General features: G+C 56.1%; 2 protein-coding genes across 4 annotated transcripts in view; one reads left to right on the top strand and one right to left on the bottom strand.

Annotated features, from left to right (window-relative positions):
- Window positions 1–925: 925 nt before the first annotated feature.
- NECAB3 (N-terminal EF-hand calcium binding protein 3) overlaps window positions 926–13,045 on the bottom strand; it is a 16,968-nt gene continuing 4,848 nt past the window's right edge. Inside the window, exons 4-13 of one of the 3 annotated variants that reach the window (XR_003043105.1) lie at window positions 12,259–12,284; window positions 11,946–12,043; window positions 4,036–4,172; window positions 3,629–3,747; window positions 3,394–3,473; window positions 3,236–3,289; window positions 2,666–2,778; window positions 2,414–2,491; window positions 1,816–2,060; window positions 926–1,720 (exon numbers count right to left, since the gene is read on the bottom strand). Coding sequence is in view for 2 of the 3 variants with exons in the window: in XM_006921727.3 (XP_006921789.2) it covers window positions 1,692–1,720; window positions 1,816–1,907; window positions 2,414–2,491; window positions 2,666–2,778; window positions 3,236–3,289; window positions 3,394–3,473; window positions 3,629–3,747; window positions 4,036–4,172; window positions 11,946–12,043; window positions 12,259–12,284 (826 nt within the window). In the remaining variant the exon portion in view is untranslated. Of the gene's footprint in view, window positions 2,061–2,413; window positions 2,492–2,665; window positions 2,779–3,235; window positions 3,290–3,393; window positions 3,474–3,628; window positions 3,748–4,035; window positions 4,173–11,945; window positions 12,044–12,258; window positions 12,285–13,045 lie in introns of all 3 variants that reach the window. The other 2 variants (XM_006921727.3, XM_025039790.1) reach the window with 2 other exon arrangements.
- Window positions 9,328–11,937, top strand: ACTL10 (actin like 10). The gene has a single exon (XM_025039791.1). The coding sequence runs from the start codon at window positions 9,490–9,492 to the stop codon at window positions 10,678–10,680; it is 1,191 nt and encodes a 396-aa protein (XP_024895559.1). The 5' UTR covers window positions 9,328–9,489; the 3' UTR covers window positions 10,681–11,937.

Below are 13,045 nucleotides of genomic sequence, written 5' to 3' on the forward strand. Positions count from 1 at the left end.
AGACTACATACACCCTGAGCTGCTACCATCCGAGCTGCCTTCCTGGCCATGCCCCAGTGCTCAGCAAGGACCTGGCACCACTGGGGCATTCAGGAACATTGGCGAAATGTCACTCAGCTCACTAAAAACCTACACAGCTTCCTCAGGACGAAGTGCCTCGGAGGCCCTGCTCTTACCCGCCTTGGCCTCGGCCCACTCCCCGCTCCCCCAGCATCAGCCCACTGCTGGGCTTCCTTTAGTCAACAAGGCAAGCTCTCCTCCTCAGAGCCTGAAAAACTCCTGACCCCAACACACCCCAGACCAGGTCAGAGGCCACCTTGTTCTCTTGTGGAACCATGTGCCACCCCTTTAGAGCCCTTGTCCATGTTACTTACCTCCCTCTGTGCCCCCAGACCCTTCTCCCCAGATGGCTCGAATGAGGATCCCACAGTGGCTGGACAAACCAACTCAGCCATTACTTTCCTGGAACTGCTCTATGTCAGGTGACAGGGGTGGTCTGGAAGGGGGTGAGGAGGGATGGAGGGAGAGGTTCTCTCTGGGGACAGGTCTTCTCACAGAACCAGCCACGCTCTCTGGGACCCCGAGAAGGCTCTGTGCTCAGCCCCCAATTCCACAGCACACCCTACTGGCATGGTGGGGGGTGAAGCTAGAACCTCCAGCCAACTTTGAAAGCACTGAAAGCAGAGACCATATCCACTCCCCTTTCCCAGGTAAGATGCCAGAACCAGGGTTTGTGCGGGGCGAGCGGGCCCGAAATTGAGGAAACCTGGGTCAACAGTGAAGTTCTCACCGTTGCAGGTAGGGGGCTCAAGATGGGAACTGGTTAATTTCTGAAGAACGGCTTCCCGCCCTGAGTCTGTGGTCTGAGATGCAAACCAGCCCCACAGCCTGGACTTCTTGCTGAGGGAGAGAGAGGACACAAAACCAGAGGAGACCACTGCCTTTATTGTCTCTGTGCTGGGGTTCAGAGGTGTCTGGGGCAGCAGGTGACTCTAGACCCAAATTATTAGTACTTGGCAAGATCACCTTGGGGTTCCCATAGAGTCCTGAGTATGGGTGGGCATGAACATGCAAATGATATGCAAATGACATGCAAACCAACCCAGGATCTTCTACATGTCTCCAGTGCAGCCAAGAGTGCAGGAAGAGTCTGGAGCCTGCCAGTTCAGGAGGGTGAAAGGGATACCCAAGTCCTTATCTCACACCGCAGATGGATCCAGCCCAGCCTCAGGGGTCGAGGTTGAGGAAGGGGGTCCCTGAGCATCAGCCTTGGTTCTGCTGCTGGTTAAGGAAGAGCAGAAGCCTGGCCCCAAGACAGCAGGAAGAAAGCAAGGCACCCACTATGCAGCCAGACAGCCCAAGGCCCACCCAGAGAAGCTAGGAATCTGCCCTGGGTCACAGCGAGGCAAGGGCAGAAGGAACCAGAATCCAGGCCTCCTGAGCCAGGCAGAGGCCTCAGAAACCAAAGCTACAAACAATAAAACATACTGATAAAGAAACAGAAAGCAAGCAGCCCAGTCCTTGATTCCTGGGCTGAGAGTCTCTCCACCAGCTGGTCTGGGAGGCCTCTGACAGCCAGGCCCCAGGTGTAAGAGCAGCAGGTCCTGTGTCTTGGTGCTGAATTGACTAGTCCAGAAACTCCAGAAGGAAGCAGGCAGGGCCCCAGGGTCCTTGGCTAATGCAGGTCAGGCTCAGTTATTATTTATAATCCACCAGGAGGCTAGGAGTCAGAGGTTGGGGGTCAGAGGCCATCAGGGGCCCACTGCCCCTCCCCAGGTCCCAGGGCTATAGAGAGGATCGGGAGCTGCAGCACACCTGGGAAGAACACAGTGGTGAGGGTGTCTGGAGCCCGCAGGTGGTCGATGAGGATGCGCTGGAAGGCCTTACTGCAGGCAGACTGCTGGTGCCTGGGGAAGGCCGTGGAATGGACTGAGGCTCAAGCTAGTCCTCCGAAGATCAAGATCACTTGGTTAAGAGCTCCCCACTGCCACCCAAGGCCTGCTGCCTGGATTCAGATATCAGTCCTTCCTCATACTGGCTCTGAGCCTCAGTTTTCTCCTCTGTGAAATGGGACAATAGTGTCTACTGTACTAGGCTACTGTGAGGATCACATGAAGTAAGGCACAGGTGCTTGGCACAGGGTGTGGTACAGTGGTGACAGTGTATATTCATTGAGTATCTACTGTGTACTTGTCACCATGTTCAGTTCTTTACACATCATCTCATTTAGCTCATTGGAGAGTAGAACTGTTATCACTCCCATTTTGGAAAGGAGGCCACTGGGGCTCAGAGGGGTGGGTAACTCTCTTGAGGTCACACAGCCAATAAACAGGATAGGGTGATTTAAACCCAGGCGTGGCTCACTCCAGAGCTTATACTCAATAAACATTAGCTGTTAGACCACCATTCATACCTTCTCCAGGAGGCCTCATCCTGCCAGAACTCGTACAAGGTGAAGGAGGCATTATCCAGCATCTTCTGGGCAGACACACTGTGGAGCCAAAGAGATGGGCCAGGCCAGGGCAGGCCTGGGATGCCACCACTGCTGCCCACCCAGCCAGGGGTATCTACTAGGAGCCCTGGCCCAGGACACGCAGCCCCCGCGCTCCTCCCAGCTCATTCCCCCACCTTCCTTGGCTAGCCCACTGGGCAGCTAGGGACTCACTGCAGGCAGTGGGTCTGGGCCCCTGTGAAGTCCACGTAGCAACGCAGGGCACGATGGAAGTCCTGCAAGGCTTCTTCTGCCACTTGCACCTGCCTCTGGGCCACAAGGATGTGCTGGCAAGAGAGGCAGCCCAGTAAGCTGGGGTAGGGCATGACTTGCACCAGACCCAGACTACCCGAGGTCAGGGCCCTGCCCCAGTACGGCCCCCAACCTCCCTGGCTCCATCTGACTCTTCTCATCACCAAGTCGCTGCCTTGATCCAGTCACTAGCCCACTCTCCTGCGGTATGCCATCACTTCTAACTGTCCCTTCCAGCCTCCGTCCACACTGCCCCAGAGCCAGCTTTCAGGAAGGCAGAGGAGGAAAACTAAATCCCAGAGAGGAGTAGTGATTTCTGCGGGGCCACAGAGCAAAGACCAGAACCTAGCACCTGCCTGCCAGGCCTGGGGGATGAGGACTGGGGAAAAGCTGGGAAAGGTGGGAGGGTAGCTGACCCTGTGAACTCCCTCTCTTCATGAGCGAGCACCTCCTAGCCCAATACCCAGCCCCCTGTCCCTCTCCCAGACTCACCGAGTCGGGCCCCTTGGTAAGTACCTCTTCATGTAGGGGTTCCAGCCGGGGGGCCTGTGAAGAACACAGAGTGTGGGCTGGGCCCCCAGCATGTGCCTGGCTTGGGCAGACTCCAGAAAGGTCCACTCCCATGGGGCACTGGCCACACGGCCACTCACCTTGCATTCAAGCTGGTCAATTAGCTCCTGGAGACGGTTGACCTGGAGCCGCCACTGCATCTCTGCCTCCGAGCTCCGCCCTGAGGGTAAGGGTCCATGGGGGCATGGCTGGGGTAGGAGGTCTCTCAGGTTGAACTGAGGGGCAGCGGAGGAGCAGGCACCAGGGGACACTGGGGAATGCTGCATTTGCTTTGGACTCTCCTTAGCCAGCCCTCCCGCCATACCCCAGGCGCACCTATGTCAGAGGAACCAGGAGACCAGGTGGGTGATCGACTAACGCTCCGCAAAGCCCTGCGCCCTGCCCGCCGGCTGCCACAGGGCCTGCTCTGCACCTCCGTTCTCTCTTCATATGACCTAAGGGAAATATGGTTGGTCCACTGCTGGCAGACCCACAGGGCCAAGGACGGGGACCCCAGAACAGGGCCAGGCTTGAGCGAGGCAAGACAGGCTTCCCAGAACATTGAGGCCCCAGCCTCAAAGCCAGCATCCCTCTCACCTCTTCTCGGCCTCCCTGCCCAGAACAACAGTCTGGGCTCCAGGATGCTGAAACTGTGACATGTGGTCAAAGCTGAGGGACTTGGAATGTGAAGATAATGGGCATTCGTGAACTGGACCCACAGGTTGTCTGGACTCCTCATATACCTTGGGCCACGGGCCTGGGTCTCCAGGGTATCTGATGCCCCCTCCAGTGAGCTTTGCAGGGCTTGTAGCTGGCTCACTGTCTCCCGCAACAGGAAGCGTGTCACAAACTGGTCCACCTTGGAGGCCCGCTCATACTCCTGGGGGCAGAAGGGGCATAATCAGCATCTCTTGGCCCTAAGCATATATTTATTAATGGGGAGCCATTCCCCTGCTCCCCCAATCCCTGTCCATCAGAGCAACAGTGGTGATGTAAAGAGCAGAGGGCCTGCAGAGCTGGCATAAGCAGGAGGGCATGGGAACTGGGAGCAGGGCCTGGCCCCCCTTTCTGGGAAGTATGAGGCCAACTTAGAGGAAGGCATCTACATTCTCTGGGCCCCAAGGCCCCTTCCATATTGAGGCCACCACCTTCATCCAGTAAGGCCTCTGCACAGTTAGGCTGTTGGGGTTGGGAGTGGAACAGGTCACAGGACATCTAAAGACCAATTGTGACACATAAGGCAAAATGATGGTATAATGTGATCCTATACTCACCAGCTGGCTGCAAACTCACAGTCTACACATGCATATATAATTCACTCCTTCAACAAACATTTACTGAGCACCTTTTACTGGGAGCTGCAGACACGAGACAGCCAAGTCACTGCCATCAAACACACACACCCCAGCACTGAGCCCAGCCTACATCACTAGCCTCCTCCAGCTCCCTCCCAAGATGGAGAGACTGAGAGGCTGACCAAGTGCCAGGTTCTCAGGGCTGGCGTAGGGAGGAAGGGGTGGCGGGGCAGGGAGTTCCAGGTATCTGCCCTCCCTCTACAACGAGCCCCAAAATCACCATCCATCAAAGGCTTTGTCTTCTGCCCATGACCCGCCTTGGCTCAGCCATCAGATGAGCCCTGCTGGACCAGGCTTATGAGCTGAGAGGCAAGGACAGAGGGGAGGCTAGGTCCTCACATTCTCACACAGGCCAGTAGTTTCTGTCCTCTCTCTAGACTTCTGCCTTACTCGACTTCCTTACTATGCTCTGAGCTCCTAAAATCCTTCCAATAAAGTCCCTTTTGAGTGTTTAAGATGATTAATCAGTTTCTATTGCTTGCAGCCAAAGAACCCAGCTGACACAAGCACCCACTTTGTGCCAGGCCCTGTTCCAAGCAGAACTTCATTTAATACTAACAACTTATGGTAACTAATTAACCCCATTTTGCAAATGAGAAGACTGAGGCCTAGAGCAGTTGATTACCTTGGTCAAAGTCACACAACTAGTTAGTGGCAGAGCCAGAATTCAAACCCAGGCCACAAAATTCCTCTGTACTCATCACTAAGCACTTTATGAGCATCACCTCATTTAAGACCACTAGCCCTTTTACAGCTGAGAAACCAGGGCCAGAAGTCACAGAGTGAGTGAATAGAGCCAAGATTCGCCTGTAGGTTCTAGAGGAGCTCAGAGCCTGGAGCTGGTGAGGTCAACCCATGAGGTCACAATGTGGGGACAATGCTGGGGCAGAGGGTCCCCAGCCAGAGGGCAGGGCAGAGCAGCATGGGCCGTGGACCACAGTGTTGACCAGTCCCACCATGGGAAACAACAATTCCCACAGGAGGACCAAAGTGCCTAAGCAGGCTGGCAAGGAGAGGCCACCTGATATGGACAAGGCCTGGGGAAAACAGCAGTTCTCCAGCCACCTCAAGCAGAAGCCAAGGGTGAGTGCTAGGGGATGAGGGGCAGGTGTGGGTAGGAGGGGATGCTGGGAGTCTAGGCCTTGTGGGAAGAAGGCCTAGGGGCATGGATGAAGGGGTTAGAGAACCTCTCCTGAAGATGAGGGTTCCAGGAACTCATGTGGATGTGGATGGGGTTCTAAAAGCCCAGATGGGAGGGTAGAGTCCAGAAACCAGGAGGTGGATGACACTTGGGAGTCAGAAGGGTGGGCAGGAGGAGAGTCTCACAACCCAGATGGATGGGTGGAGGTCCCGCATGGGGAATCAGCCCTGGTTGGTATCACTAGGCCTATGGGCACCAGGAGTTCCCTCATGCCTCCTTTAGAACCCCAGCCTCAAAACATGCTACTTTTCCCCCTCTTCGAATGTCCAGAGGCCCTAGATCAGGGCCGTGGTGGGTAAAGGTCCCAGCATCAAAGCTGGGAGGGCAGGCAGGGATCCTATAAACGTGGACAGAGAGGTCTCATGAGGTCAGCCTGGGTGGGTAAGGGTTTTCAGGGGAGGAAGGGGCTGGGGGGGGGGCTGGCAATGGATCAGGGTAGGGACCCCATCCTGGGCTTGGGAGGATGGTGGGAGTCCCAGAAACGTGGAGAGGTTAGAGTTTGGGAGATAGAACCAGAGTGGGTGAGGGTCCCCGGGAGGAAGGCGGAGAGCGCTCTTTCCCCTCACGTTTCTGCCCTACACCCAGACCAAGATCGTGCTGCTATTACCCTTGGACAAGCGGCAGCAGGTAGCAGAGGTAGCAGCGGACTCTGGCGCGCAGCCCGCGGCCGCTCAAGTGGCCTCCCAGGCAACGCCACCCATGATGCGAGGTGCAGGCGATGGCGCTGAGCGGCAAGAGGGCGCACGCGAGAGAGAGATGAAGAAGATCCTGGTCTTGCTGCTGTTGCTGGACGCACGGCTGCAGGAGGGGCGCCGCGCAGCAGGCGGGGCCAACGGCGGGGCCGGTTCAGGGGGCGGGGCCAAGGCCACGCAGGGTTGGCTGCGGCTCTACGCGCGCCTGGTGACCAAGAACCAGACGAGTAGCGAGACTGACCCCTCCATGGAGCAGCCACGCAAGCGGTGCCGCTGCCCTCGCCCACGGTCCTGAGTACCCGGCCCGGCCCCCCGGGCTTGGGACCCAGTCCAATAAAGAGCGCATAGCAACCCTGATGCCTGTTAACTGAGGTATCGGGATGTGAGAGTCACAGAGATGAACAGGCGAATTGAGGACGGACCAACGGCCATGGGTCAGAGCCAAGGCTGTTTTTACCCTCTCCTTCCTTGTGAAGGGTCAGAACACCTGCCCCAAGCTGGGGAAGGGCTCCCTGCCACAGTGCAGGAGGGAGGCTGTTCCTCTTCCCCTCCAACTCCAGGCTTGAGTCAGATCCTGATAGGTCTACAGCCCCAAGGGAGGTGAGCTTGGGCAAACCCAGGCTTGACCACCCAGGAGGTGAGGCCTGTATCCAGCAGAAGATTGACATCTCCAAAAGTCCCCAGCATTCGCAAGTCCTTCTTAGGCAGAAGGATGGTCCGGGCAGACACCGCCTTTGAAAACAGTGAGGGTCCTACAGTCAACAGGGGTGGGGCCTGAGACTCACATTATGCCTGTGAGTGCAACCAGGAGAAGAGAGAGGCTGGGGTCACTGGGCCTCTGACCCCTCACTCCTACTCCTCTCAGCCTGGTAACCCCCAAGGCACCACAGTCATTCATCTCCCCAACTACCCCCTCCTATCCCCTTCCCCACACTTTAGCCAAAGGCTTCTTCCAAACCACTTAGGGTAGTTCACTCTGCTTATAAACTCATACTGGTTCTCCATTGCCCACAGGGAAACACCCAAACCTATTTGGGAGATATGCAGGCCCAGGCCCAAGACTCAGTTTTACCCTTTAGGGCTTCTCAGTGGTTTTCATGCTCACCTCTGCTCTGGCCATATTGTCACTTGTCTCCAGTTTGAGGCTCACCAACCTAATTCACCCATGAAAGGCCTGGCACAATTTCTGTGGGCAGCAGCTTCTCTTCAAACCCAGCTTCAGACCCTAAAACCTCCTCAGCCCTTCAAAACCTGCAGCCTGCTTTCCATTGGAAACCAACCTGAAAATGTCCCCTTTGGGGGCAGATGCAGCAGGTGAAGGTCCCAGCTCAAAAAAGCCACAGGCCTGGCTTCTGCTGAATATGCACTTTCATCACTGTCAACCTGATCAATGTCCTCTCCACATTGCCTGCATCAGGCTAGAGTTTGTACAACCCATAGCATCTCCCCTGCTACTTGTAAGAACCAACCCTTCCCTACCATACACATGGTTACAATCAGGGTAACCATGTTCCTCAGTGTGGCCACACCTCCCGGCCATAAGCCATTGGCCCAAGTTGGTCCTATCAGCCCCTTCCCTGGGACTATAATTCAGGAGTTAAGAGAGACCGTTTTATGCATAGGTTGAAGTCACTCTTCAGAAGAATAAAAAGTGTAGAGCCAGGGTACATCCTGGGTTACCCACAGTCAGACACTGCCTCTAGTCTGTTCCTGAACCCTGATTTCACCCTTGCTCTTGGTATCCATAAGATATACAAGATCCTTGTAATAAAATCCCTTTTAGTTAAGCTCACCCAAGTGGGTCTTCAACTTGCAACCAGAATGATCCTAAAGAGAATAATGAGACTCTGCAGAGGCCTGAAGCGGCCTCTTTTTTGCGTGTGAGGATTACTACCTTTTGGAGAAAGAAACTGAGCTCAGGAAGAGATTAGGACTTGTTTAGGGGTGCACAGTGAGTCAACTTCAGAACTGAGTCACAAACTCAGGCCCACCTGAGTCCACAGGTGGAAGTCCCTGAAGGTAGTGTCCCTCTGTGGGCTGCCTGGGCCCTTCAAGGCTGAACACACAGATCCTCGGAGTGACTCTACCTCTGTGATTAAGAGCTCTCTCTCTTCAGCATTGAGAGGGGAAGAGCCCCACACTTGGCTAGAGTATATATCAGATTGGCTGTGCTGGGCAGTTGAGGCCAGACCCCTTGATGTCCAAATCACTGCCCTTAATCCTGTCCAAGGAGAGAGGATGGGTCCAGGGAGTTTTCGCTGGGAGAGAGGACTGCAGAAGCACGGCAGGTGCCGAGGACTGAGGTCACAATGAGTCCAATCCAAGTTCTTTTCTGTCCTCCTCTGACCACACCCTCCCACCTCCACAACCAGGAACTACTTTGGTCAAGCCCAGGTGAGAAGTCTAAGACACTGCCTCAGACTCAAGGACTGGACTGGACTTCTAGGTCCCCAAAAGGGAGATATATATGTCTGGATGACATTGCCACAAGGCCCACTCATTCTCAGAGCTGCTCCTTGCGGCTTCTCAAAATCTAAAAGGATTTGGCCCGGCCCTCTCATCATCCACCTCTGCCAAGGCTGAGGCGGGGAGCCGCACAACAGAGCTGTCTTGAGAGTGAATGTGGGGCCTACCTCAAGATGGAGCGTGGAGCCTTGAGCCGTGAGCCAAAGGTAGGCAAGTAACCACTGGAGCCCTGCGAGGCGGAGACTGACACTTGAACCAGAGGCGGGGCCCCGGGCCTAGGGGCGGAGCCAAAAGCTGAAAAGAGATATCCACTCTGGCCAGAAGAATCCAACCTCAGGACCAGAAAGTAGAGCCAAGAATTGAGAACGATAGTTATCTAGTCCATCAAAGCAGGGATTTAGGCCCAAAGAGCCAAGAACTGAAAGGTGGTCCTCCAACTAGGCCAGCTGGGGCGGAGCCTCAGGCGAGGGGTCGGGGTGGGGGATGCGACCGAGTCTCTGTGGGCAGAGCCGAGCCGGGAAGGTGACGTCAGCATCGGGGAGCCGCAGGGTTCGCGTGCCGCCCTCATTGGGCCGCATTGCCGTAGTGGTGGACCAGGGCTCAGGCTTCACCAAGGCGGGCTTCGCGGGCGAGCATCAGCCACGCCTGGTGCTAAAGAGCTCCAGCCTGGTGCCCAGCTGGGACCGGCCCGTGCTGCCCGGGGCGCCGGGCTGCGAGCTGGCGGGCGGTGTGGCACGGGCCCACCCCATCAAGCACGGCGTGGTGGTCGACTGGGAGGCGCTGGAGGGTCTGTGGGAGCGCCTGCTAGTCGGCGGCCTGCAGGTATACCCGGAGCGGTGGCCGGTGCTGGTGAGCGACTCACCGTCGGCACCACCCTCTAACCGCGAGAGGGTGGCCGAGCTACTGTTCGAGGCCCTGGCAGTGCCTGCGTGCCACATGGCCAGCACTGCGTTGTTGGCGCTCTGCTCCACTGGCACTTTCAGCGGGCTGGCGGTGGAGGCGGGCGCGGGTGTGTGCCACGCCACACCCATCTACGCGGGCCACTCGTGGCACAAGGCCACCTTCCGGCTGGACGTGGCAGGAACCACCCTGTCGCGCTACCTGCGGGACCTGCTGGTGGCAGCATGCCCCAATCTACTGCAGCAGAGTCTGCCCCGAAAGGCCATCACACAGCTCAAGAAGCACTGCTGCTATGTGTCGCTGGACTTTGAAGGTGACCTCCATAACCCTGCCCGCCACCATCCGGCTAGTTTCTGCTTACGCAATGGGTGTTCCGTCTGCCTCAGCAGTGAGCGCTTCCGCTGCCCGGAACCCATCTTCCAGCCTGGTCTTCTAGGCCAGGCTGAGCCAGGACTGCCCACACTGGCCTTCCAGGCACTGCAGAGGGTGCCAGCACCACTGCGGAGGCGGCTGGCTGACACCGTAGTGCTGGCTGGTGGCTCCACACTTTTCCCTGGCTTCACTGAGCGCTTGGAGATGGAGCTGGAAGCCCAGTGCCTGCGACACGGCTACGGGGCACTGAAGCCACACCTGGTGGCCAAGCCTGGGCGTGGCACAGCTGTGTGGACAGGTGGCTCCATGGTAGCTTCATTGCGCTCCTTCCAGTGTCACTGGATGACCCGGACCATGTACCAGGAGTGTGGCTCCAGGCTGGTACACGAAGTGTTCAACTGAGTCATATTGGATTGAAGGGGGTGGTGCCACTGGCTGCGAGCACTGTTTATGCTTGTGCGCACACATGTCCAGTGGCAGAGGCTTGGTGGCCTGAGCTGAAGCTCTATCAGAAGCACCAAGTGCCAGATAAAGTCTCAAGTGATTGGAGCTGGCAAAGTCATGGTGTGGTTATGGGTCACGCCCTACCCCTTTCTGGGCCAGGAGGAGGTAGTCCAGACCCCTAGGGACCTTACTTGGACCTGCAGTTTGAATTCCCCCTAACCAGTGCCAGCTCAGAGAATGCCAGTCCAGCTGTCCATACCCAGGCCTTGTTTCCATGGCAATAAGGAAGATGATGCCCACACTTGCATATAGGCAGCAGATACAGAAGTCACCATAACATGCCAACCCCTCATCATGTGCCATTTGGATTCTCATCCCATGCCAGGCCCCAATGGGTAACCCTTTCAAAAGCTACTAAAATCCATGTGAAAGCAACCAGAGGGAAAGCACTGTCATCAGCTGATCATGGACTCGCTGAGGCCCTCAGTTTCCCTTTCTGTTAAAAGTGAGTTCAGGCACTCCCAGGCTTGCTCACTGCTCCCTCCCAGCCCCCTTATTAAGGACCATGGGACAAAGGGAGGTGGAGACATTTCTTAAAAGAAACACACAAAGAGATGGGTGGCTTATGGGTTTTTTGAAGTCACCACACAAGGGCCTGGAGCCCTGGCTGTGAGCACTGTTTATGCTTGTGCACACATGTCCACGTGTGCTCAAAAACGCGTGGATGCAACGTGCCCATTTATTCCCGCACATCCTCAGGACAGGCTCCACTCCACCAGGCTCTGCACCCCAGCACGGGCCTGTGGACACATGTTAACATGCCCCACCCCCAGCTCATCCTTGCTGGGTCCTGGGCTTGATACTCCATAATAGTTAGGTCTAGCCAATAATAAAAACAGTAGCAGCATCAGCTCCAGGTATTAAGCGCCTATTGCGTGCCAGGCATAGTTCTGGGTGCTAAAGATGGAGAATAAGACAGACAAAAATCGCTGCCTTCATTCTTAATTATCACAATGTATGGAGGCAGGATCTATTTTTATTCCCAGTTTACAGATGAAGAAACTGAGGTCCAGAGAAGTAAAAGTGCACAGAAAGTGGGAAAGACAGGATTTGAACTCAGGCCTCTAGCGCCACAGCCCCAAGCCATGATAGTGGAGGCTCTGCCAGCACAGCAAACACCCCCTGCCCTCATTCTGGGCCCCACCATCAGCTTCTCCACTCACCAGCTTAGTGGTATCCATGGCAGTGAGCACTGCACGGTTGAGCGACTCCAGCGCAGCCAGCACAGGCCGGTAGACACCTAGATGTTCTGAGAAGTAGTCTGCAGGAAGAGGAGGTCCTCGAATGTTCCAGCTGCACCTTGCCCCCACCTACCTACCCCCACCATCTACCCAAACTGAAATTCCTCAGCAATAAACCACGCATCACATTCTGAACCCAGCCCACCCTACTCCATCAGGAGACCAGCAACAGCCCTTCATCCCATCCACCTGCCCAGAAGTCCCAGGAGACAGAAGCTCCCATGGGCCTACTCACCACACAGTTTCTCTGTTTCCAGATTGCTGCAGGGTAAAGAGGAGGTACCCTTAAGACCCTCAGACTTGAGCCTGGTGAACGGGACTTTGAAGCCAACATTTCTCCCTCCTCCCCACCCAACTCAGCCTACCAAGCAGGGGGCTCTTGCTTCCACCTCGGGTTAAGTTGCTCAATGGGAAGAAGCCAAGAGGGTTGTGGGGGAGCAAGGGTACTACTGTCCCATCAAACACTCTCTGAGGACAAAAATTCAGACCCACTCTTGGCCTCCAAGGGGATTTCAGGCCAGGGAAGACAGATATGGACACACGCCAGAGAGGAGTGGTCAGAGCTGGGAAGGGGAAGCCAGGGCTGAGGAAGTCCAGAGAAAGCATGGGTATTACTTGGGAGGAGGGCTTCCTGGAGGAGAGACTGTCTTTGTTAGGCCTCGAAGGGCAAAGAATTTTACTGGAGTGTCTGGTGGGGGGAGCGGGTAGACAAACAGTCCAGCCCAAGCCTCAGAATGGGGAGGGGAAGGGAGCATGAGAGCCTGAGTCTAGGCACAGGAGCCAACCCAGAGTCTGGAATTTATTCTAAGGAAATGAGGGTAGAAGAGGAGAGGGAGGGACAGCTGTGTATGTGTGTGCACCCATGAGAGGAAGCATGGGGAGGAAAGTATGCAAACTCATGCTAAGGCCTGCAGATGTGTGAGCACATGTGGGAGGTGTGTGGGGAGTTCGTGCACCTGCATCCACAGGTGGAAGCGGGCATGGCCCAGCTGTCCCCAGGTATCCTCTGGTCCCTGTATGAA

Source organism: Pteropus alecto, unplaced genomic scaffold (genome assembly GCF_000325575.1).
Source record: "Pteropus alecto unplaced genomic scaffold, ASM32557v1 scaffold45, whole genome shotgun sequence".
NCBI lineage: Eukaryota > Metazoa > Chordata > Mammalia > Chiroptera > Pteropodidae > Pteropus > Pteropus alecto.

What these genes read in the sequence shown, in the direction of transcription:
- ACTL10 (XM_025039791.1), top strand. Translation starts at nt 9,490, where the DNA reads ATGCGACCGAGTCTCTGTGGGCAGAGCCGAGCCGGGAAGGTGACGTCA.